At 38.3% G+C, this 9,326-nt stretch overlaps 1 protein-coding gene across 3 annotated transcripts; it reads right to left on the bottom strand.

The window, feature by feature from the left end:
- Positions 1-1,063: 1,063 nt before the first annotated feature.
- On the bottom strand, positions 1,064-9,326 carry LOC124277877 (meiosis expressed gene 1 protein homolog). Of its 3 annotated transcripts, none has more exons than XM_046713601.1 (3): positions 9,221-9,326; positions 3,696-3,860; positions 1,064-1,905 (listed from the first exon to the last, which is right to left on the bottom strand). In XM_046713601.1, exons 2-3 carry the CDS (start codon positions 3,831-3,833, stop codon positions 1,777-1,779), a joined length of 267 nt encoding a protein of 88 aa, XP_046569557.1. In that variant the 5' UTR covers positions 3,834-3,860; positions 9,221-9,326; the 3' UTR covers positions 1,064-1,776. The 3 variants fall into 3 exon arrangements, with proteins under 3 accessions (XP_046569557.1, XP_046569556.1, XP_046569559.1); XM_046713600.1 differs by lacking the exon at positions 9,221-9,326 and adding an exon at positions 7,265-7,370; XM_046713603.1 differs by lacking the exon at positions 9,221-9,326 and adding an exon at positions 7,102-7,158.

The following is a 9,326-nucleotide window of genomic DNA, read 5'->3' as shown; positions in this document are numbered from 1 at the left end:
CAGGCTGTATTTTCTTCGCTCACACTTTCCGTAAAGATGCCACATTAAAAAAATCACTATTTGTTACGAGGGAGGAGTGCAGAGGAAGGGACAGCCAGGTGTTAGAGAAGCACGTGCACAAGTGCCGACAAAGTTATTGATTCATTAACCTGTGCTGTGCCGACTCCATCCTTTCTCGCACACCTGGCTGTCCCTTTCTCTGCACTCCTCCCTCGTAACAAATACTGAACTGTGTAAATATTTTAATGATAGTTTGTTAAACAACTTTTTTATTTTTAGGATATAAATTCTGCAAAAAAAACCACAGAGTTGGTCTGACGTTTTGATTATGATCAGTGTTTCATTGAGTATTTTATGTTTATTAGTTTTCGAGTTAGATTGCAATTCATCGGTCCAATTTTGAGCCAAACGGACTATACCCACCAATGACCTCCTACATAAAATGAAATATACGAACGATAATAAATGTGACTTATGCAAAACTAACATTGAATCAATAACACACCTCTTTTACGAATGTACAAAATTTAGCCATATCTGGAGAGAACTAGAAGATTGGATCAAGGAGAAAACAGGAATAAAACTAGATTTTACCAAACAACATATCCTATTTGGCTATTATGAAAAGCGAAATGATGTTGTAAATCTGATAATAAATACAACTAAATTCAACATTTTTAAAAGCAAAATATCGAAACGACCACCACATTTCCAATATATCAAAAGAGATACATGTATAACCAATACATATCATATAGACAGACATATCTCATCCTTAACTTGTGATTACACCAAATTCATGAAATACTGGTCAATATGTCATTGCCTATTTACCTGAGCAATACATCTCCTGTAAAAAGCATAACCGTCAGCTACTGAATTGTCATACCCATTTTGATTAGATACATGTACTATGTGTGTTAAACTGTATCAACTATCCATTTATTGTAAAACATGTACCGATGAAAAGAAATAAAGTTATAAAAATAAAAAACACTTGCTGTGTTAATCATTTCCTCTGTTTAGGTGTATGTATAAAGAACAAATCAACCAGTGTGAAAATCAGTTGTGTCAAGTTTATTTCAGTTGAAATGGAATGTACAATTTATTACAGTTTGGCAAAGAATGAATTATGCTTTACATGTTTCTTTTCATTTCAAGACGTAAATTTGAGTAATCACAAGATAATATTTTAAAGCCTGTTAAAGTAACTGACTTTGGTACAATGCATAATGCTTATAACAGACTGAATATTGATTGATAACTGATCATCACCTCTCCTTTCTCATTCCGAATTGCACATATTTACATCTTCTGAAGCTATTGATTCTAGAAGATTTAAAATGGCGATCAATAAAACTGTACATAAGCTTCTTATTAAACAGCGAAAATTCTCCAAAACACACCTCTCTTTTGCTACATTCCTTGAACACATAACCGTCAAACCACAAACAAAGTCAATTATTATACAATGTGGATTGTTTGACTTAGTCAGCAAAACATGCATATCACAATCAGCACCACAACCATCTCCCATGAGATCAGAACAGGTGGCCCTGTGACCAGGATGCATACATGTATATATCACAGAATGACAGTCAAACCAGCAACCAATCACACCTTTCACCATTTATGACAATGAGGGGGAAATGTAACAGTTTCATCATGTGAAGTTCTCTTCAAGCACCATGCATCATAAACAGATAGGTTGAGGAACGGATGACGAACGGCTATGCATGCACTATGTACAATGCCTTGATGAAGATTGCCACAGATCTAGTACTGGTAAAGCTTTATCTTGGAGACATCCTTGTCAGGACACTCTCTGTCCTTGTTGTAATAGTAGAAGCAGCCATCACGCCGGACCAGTTTCTTCACGAAACCATTGTGTGGCCACCTGTCTACCTGGAAACAAAACAAAAGTTTATAAGGCAAGATATATGTAATCACTGCTTTATATATATCCTAACAGAATGTTTTATTTTAGTTTAAATAAGCTAATGGTGACTTTTCAATTCAAGAATGAGTGACTGAGTGAGTGAGTAAAAACGTAAGTTACACTGACAACATTTCAGCAATATCATGATGAGAAGCTAAAGATAACAAATTAACATACTTTGACTGAATAATAACCTGTATCAATTTCAAATAGTTTGAGGGGCGGTGCCCCGGGTAGCTTAGTGGTAAAAGTGTTCGCTCATCACACCGAAGACCCGGGTTTGATTCTCCACATGGGTACAATGTGTGAAACACTTTTCTGGTACCCCGCTGTGATCCCCATGACATTGATGAAATATTGCTAAAAGCGTAAAACTTAACTCACTCACAGTTATTCACTAAAAGCCAAGAATAATAAGTGCATAATCTGCAAGCACCAAGAAAGTATGGTTTATCTGTCCCAAGTGAATTAAATCTGAGTCTTCTTTCAACATATGTACATGAAGGACCAACAATCAGTAATGTCTTCATTTCTTAGAAAACAGAAAGAGTGGGCTTTCCTGATCTCAAGCTGAGACATCAGCTCTGATACTCTCTTGTTCACATAAAAATATTTGTGACATGAGGCATAATCTGTCTTACAGACCCTGAAACAAATATATCCAAAAAGCCCATGCAAGTCTAGAATATGTGGCTTGTATAGATTTCAACAGTCTGAAAATGAAGAAAGACTCTGAGTTTCTTTTCATTTTATATTCTATGATTATGTTTTATGAACAGTTTTTTTCTTTAGAATATGTTCATTTCAGAGGTTAGATGTTAGTCTACATAAGGCACTACTTGACATAATGACTGCTATGGACAATTTTCCCTTTTCCTGCCCTAAGACTAATACATCACTGCATCTGACTGCCTCTCTGACTGATGTACCAAGAGAATCTAACATTGTTCTAATCCATGACAAACTTTGAACTGTGCCTTCTTCCGATGATCTAGACAGTGAATTGTGTTATGAGCCATTTTAGTGAGTGAGTTTGGTTTTACGCCGCTTTTAGCAACATTCCAGCAATATCACGGCTGGGGACACCAAAAATGGGCTTCACACATTGTACCCATGTGGGGAATCGAACCCCGGGCCTTCGGCGTGACGAGTGAACGCTTTAACCACTAGGCTACCCCACCGCCCCTGTGAGCCATTGTAATCACTGTTACAGTAGCATCATAGTACGTTGGCCTAATGTTGACGATAGTTCTCCAGTCATGCAGGTCAGGGTAAGAGTTCCTCCCGTTCCCCCCATCCCAAATAATATTTATAAATTAATATATACTAAAATTATTAACAAAACCTAACACAACAATTATTAGAAAACTCACAAAAATAACCCAAAACCCAAAACTAATTACAATATATAGGGTCGAACCACATTGCGTTACCTTTGGTAATCTGCGGAAGAAAGAAATGGAACTCTTTCCCAGGTCAGAAACCCACATACACAGTTATGACACTCCTAAACATTCCTAATCAAGCTGAATGGGAAATGAAAACTCTCAACCATGAAATCCTGGTATGGTTAAGGGACAGAACTCTGAAAAGCGTACCTTTGGACCCCTGGCTGTCCCTGGTTGCGGTTGTACAAATTTACTACAAAACAACCTTAGTGTTGAGACTGTTGTATTACTACGTTAAGGAATGAGAGTTACGGTCTCTATAGTGTTAACATTGTTTTTGTATAAGGGCACTCTGGTGGGTAACTCACGACGTCAGTATTGTGGAATGTCTTGTATTCAGCTGCGTCACGATATCCAGCCAGCTGGAATCGGTATGCCTCCTCAACCTCCTCACACCACTTCTTTCCCCGCATCATCGACTTGGGCTGTGGTGCAGTTTCCGTCATTATTACTGATCACAAGGGACAATAAATCTGAAACAATAAACATGGTTGCATGTGTTGATTGATCAACATGGTTGAATAATAGATAGCATGGTTGAATAACTTAAACACATGGCTGAATGGTAACTAATATTACTATTCAATGATAGCTGACATTAGTGATAAACATGGTTGAACGATACCATCAAAACAAAAAGCAATATATTGGTATTAGGGCTGGCTAAAAAGATCAATAATCTGATATATTTTCAATGGGAATCATAACCCAAGGCTAAATGGTGTCCTCTCACTTACCCAGATTCCGTCAAAACAGGTCTCTCACATAGCCAGTGTGGGATTTGGCTGACTATAGGGTTAGTGTTTTGATAACTCTGCGTCCAGATGAGCCACAGTTTGTTTCAACAAAATGCTCAATTAGTGAAATTAGTGGAATGTGTATTAAAGTGAGAAACATGTACATTGATATGGTATTATTTGAATTTTTTGGAGGATTTGAGGAAATGCTCAATTGGTGACATTAGTGACATCTGTATGTAATTGAGATACATTGATATGGTATAATTTGAATTCTCTTGGGAGACTTCAGGAAATGCTCAATTAGTGATATTTGTGAAATGATTTTAACTAGTCCAAGATTATTTATGCAAAAATATTTATTATTCCGAGCACAAACATTTAGGCCTCTGGTTTCAGAGAGACGCAAATTGGACCTCACAGATACATTCTGTACCTCATACAGTTTCACTTACGATACATTATTTAAGGAGTTACAAATACAGATTATCAGGAAAAAAACTATTCATTATGTATAAATCCTTTAGTCTGCCATTATTTGATTATTGTAGCTGCAGATGGGATAATTGTACAATTAGCCAGGCATTAATGCTTGAAAAAATTACAGTTTGGTGCACTTTGAACAATATGTATTGCCCATGCCCACTACCAGACTTCTGTTTCTTAATTTGCAGATAATAAAGTTGGCAGAACTCAAAGACACAGAATATTATGGGATTGTCTATATTCTTAAAACAATCTGTGAAACTATCACTGCAGACCATGTATTTACAAGAGTGAGCGAGTGAGTTTAGTTTTACGCCGCACTCAGGAATATTTCAGCTATATGGCGGCGGTCTGTAAATAATTTAGTCTGGACCAGACAATCCAGTGATCAACAGCATGAGCATCGATCTACGCAGTTGGGATACATGTGTCAACCAAGTCAGCGAGCCTGACCACCCGATCCCGTTAGTCCCCTCTTACGACAAGCATGGGTTACTGAAGATCAATATTCTAACCCGGACCTTCACGGGTCTGTATTTACAAGAACAAAATTCAATATACTGGGTATGCTTGTGTTTGGGGATGACAGTCCATTACTCTCACATATGAGCACACACTTTGTCTCTCCCAGACCCTCAAGAATAAATTATATAGTAGTCCTACTCATGTCCTCAATGATTTGACAACTTTAGATTGCTTCTGCTCCAGAAATGTAGGATTTGTAGAGCACCATTTGGATTTTTGGACTTAAATATATTTTTCCACAATTTTAAATAAGATCACTATTTCTGGGGTTTTCTGTCTGTCTGTCTACATGCTGTTCAGAGATAACAATCAGAATATGTTCAACTGATTAATTCACTGGATTCCACAGTAATACATTCTTATCCTAAGCCTCACTAAATGGAAAGTAGTCAAAATACATCATGCCAGGGGTGGAAATAACTTTAAAATGGCTACTGTACTCCGGTACAGTGGCACATGTAAAATCACTTTCCCTGATATTTTTTCCACTATACCAGCCGTTTTCTTGTTGATTTTTTACATAAACAACATAATTAACGTTGGAAAGTCAACTGGACACCGGTACAGTGTAATATACAAATTTGCTTGCCCAACAGAAAAAAACACTGGTCTCGGACGTCGGGCAATGGGTTATTTCCACCCCTGCATGCACACTTTAGTTTGGAATTTCACAGGAAACCCCTGTTCTGTGACATAATCCTTAGTTATTCAAGGCAAAGCAAAAATACTGTAGATCTCTAAATGACCTGAAAATTAGGTACACCATAAATACTGCATTTTTTAACATTTGACTGAATCGCCATGATTTACTGCATTATTTGGAGTGTGGTTTTAAAATCTAAACATCAGATAGCACATTGGTAACCATGGCTATTGCCAATATGAATGCTTTCTCATGTACGAAACTATGCAAACACAAATACTGATATGAATGACATACTGGATAGAGTTTGGCAAATGCCACTTATGAGATACATATTACCTATGTTTCAAACTTAGCTGTGATATATACATCCCAAAATAACTTCTGTGAGTAATAGTTTAGATAGAATCAAGCAAAATACATCTGTTAACACAAGAAAAAATATAATGACTCAGGAATCATTGACTGCATCTACTTGACTTGAACTGAAAGTTCTGCGAATTAAAGTGCCATAGATGACATGACAATAATTGTAAATAAAAGTGATAGTGATGTTTAAGTGAAGGACAGTCCCTGAAACAAATCCCTGCAGCATCCCAGCTAGGATTAGTGTAAAATGTAAACATGTTTATTTTGAGATTACAAGAATCTAGGCAGATATAGTAATACTATGTTTATAACTGTAAATATTTCTATTTCTATTTACAGTTATAAACATAGTATTACTATATCTGCCTAGATTCTTGTAATCTCAAAATCAACATGTTTACATTTTACACTAATCCTAGCTGGGATGCTGAAGGGATTTGTTTCAGGGACTGTAGTCTGACAATATCAACGAAGTATTGATATTGTAAGACTACAGAATACCGGATACCTTCCGCCATCTTTGAAAGCACGCAAGTTTACTTAGGGTTAGGGTAAGGTTTAGGGTTAGGGTAAGGGTTAGGGTAAGGTTTAGGGTTAGGGTTAGCGTTTGGGTTCGGGTTCGGGTGATGTGACACTAAACATGGCTGGTAGGTATCCGGTATTCTGTAGGTGTACCCATGTGCCTTAATTTATATTCCTACAAATACTTGCCACCTGCAATAACAGAATACCAGTCTTGTTGAGAAAGTGGTATTCTGTCTCTGTACATGACCAATCCAATGGCCCTAGAATCACAATGGAGTATTTCTCGATCTATTTTATATTTAGAGATTCGACCAGAAAATGTAGGACGGTTTAGCCCGTGTTGACGCCTATGAAGCATCACCATGGGAACCAAGGTAAATTCTCTTCGTCGCTACTTTTTCTGATTAATACTTCTGAGTATTTACGAACCGAATATTTGGACGTTCACTTCTGAATATCATACAGTCCAAACTGACAACGTAATTTCCTGTTCACTGTTCAGCAGTCACTGTCATTGTCAAGAATTCCTAAATGAGATGATAGTATATCCGTTACTTGCATGAAACTAGTCAGACATAAAATGTTTACCTACCTGTGTAAACGGCTGTTCTGATTGAATACTCGTTTTCAATAAATAATTTGAGATCGTTTGTTTTCTTTGTTGCCTGGCGATGTGCGTTACACACTGATTCATGATTGGTTAATATCAAGCTCTTCACAGCGATTTAGGATCGCGGAGCCGGCTTTTACGGGATCGTAACGAGGTAACACGCGCTGTTACGGAGCTTCCATGGCCAAAGGCCAGCTACTCTAATCCTTGCATAGTCTGCTTGCGGGACGTGCCGTTAAATATTTTTGCGAGAAGTTATTTTCTTACTGAGCTTCGTTGAATGAACTAGCGAGTGAATATAGACTATAGTTGGTATAATGATACTTGCATAATTACTTGCAGTAAAACAACAACAAAACAAAATTGAAAACGAAAATGGGCACAGTATTCCTTTGTTAGCAGAAATTTACAATTTAAATACACTATTATTAAAAATAAATAATACATATTACGGAAACTAACCCTGGCCACCAAAATATTGTGACAGGAACGATCGGAATTCTTTCCCTAAAAGCATTTTCCTGAGTTTCTTTGACTGTCGAAAACTCTAATAGTTGACAAAAGGTTTTACAACCTGTCGCCTTTCGTGTCTTATGATTGCTTTTAGGAATATTTCGTTGATATTGTCAGATGTAAAATTATTCCATGATTCATCAATGCAGATATACTTGCGTTTCATCTCTCCCGGTCGCCGGGTTGGTGGGGTAGCTTAGTGGTAAAAGCGTTCGCTTGTCACGCTGAAGACACGGGTTCGATTCCCCACATGGACACAATGTGTGAAGCCCATTTCTGGTCTCCCCTGCCGTGATAATGCTGGAATAAACCTATGTAAAACTCAACTCACTCACTCTCTCCTGGCCCCGATAGTTGTCATTGCCATAAGTTATAATACAGTTAACCACTGACTGACTGAGTTTAGTTTTACGCCGCTTTTAGCACTATTCCAGCAATATCACGGCGGGGACACCAGAAATGGGCTTAACACATTGTGCCCATGTGGGGAATCGAACCCGGGTCTTCGGCGTGACGACCCAACGATTTAACCACTGGGCTACCCCACCGCCCCTACAGTTAACCACGGTTACAACCAACTGACAGGGGCCACCATTTTTAGTTCGTAAAAACTGTTGTTCGTTAAACGCATTTAGAATAACATGTACAGAGAGTGGTCGGGACAAAGCGAGTTCGTTATAAGGCAGTCTGCTATATATCTGTTGGAATCATGTTACTTGTTTCCTAGCAGATACAATTGCGTAGATCGATGCTCATGATGTTGATCACTGGATTGTCAAGTCTAGACTCGATTATTTACAGACTTCCGCCATATAGCTGGAATATTGCTACGTGTGGCGTAAAACTAAACTCACTCACTCACTCCAAGCAGGTACACGTCCTCAGTGACACAGTAACAGGCTTAAAGTGAGAGGCGACCGTATCGAGGAGGTCGATAGTTTTGATGACGTAGTTGATTGTACGTCATCTTATATGGACGCATGTTCGGTTGTTTTCAGCATGCTAGTCATTGGATCTTTTGGACCCTTATCTGATTTTACATTTGACCCAGTCTGAGACCTTAAGCAAAACCGTGGATGCCAGAATGCCAGAAGCACTTGCCCGGTGCATATTTTAGTATTGGCGAGACGTGGAGACGTTTATGGCACCTTGCGGCCGTTCTGCTGGTAATGGGAAGGTGAGGGTAGCCTAATGGTTGAAGCGTTTGCTCATCACGCTGAAGACCCGGGTTCGATTACCCATATGGGTACAATGTGTGAAGCCCAATTCGGGCGTCCACCGCCGTGATATTACTGCAATATTGCTAAAAGCGGCATAAAACCACACTCACTCACACCTTTTTTGTATGGTCTTGACTCGGTCATTTACAAGCCACTGATATGTATTTTGAATATGTGTCATTAAGCAACAAACAAAGAAACTTACAAACAACCAGCTGACTTGCTTCACTTTAAGCTTTCCCTCCACGCCGTGAGAATGCAGAAAGACTGTTCAAGTGAGGTATACCAACCTACAGCGGCCAAATGAAAGA

The sequence above is a fragment of the Haliotis rubra genome, unplaced genomic scaffold (genome assembly GCF_003918875.1).
Source record: "Haliotis rubra isolate DU_JTF1 unplaced genomic scaffold, ASM391887v1 Scf229, whole genome shotgun sequence".
NCBI classification, from domain to species: domain Eukaryota; kingdom Metazoa; phylum Mollusca; class Gastropoda; order Lepetellida; family Haliotidae; genus Haliotis; species Haliotis rubra.
This window is presented reverse-complemented; position numbering and strand designations above follow the sequence as displayed.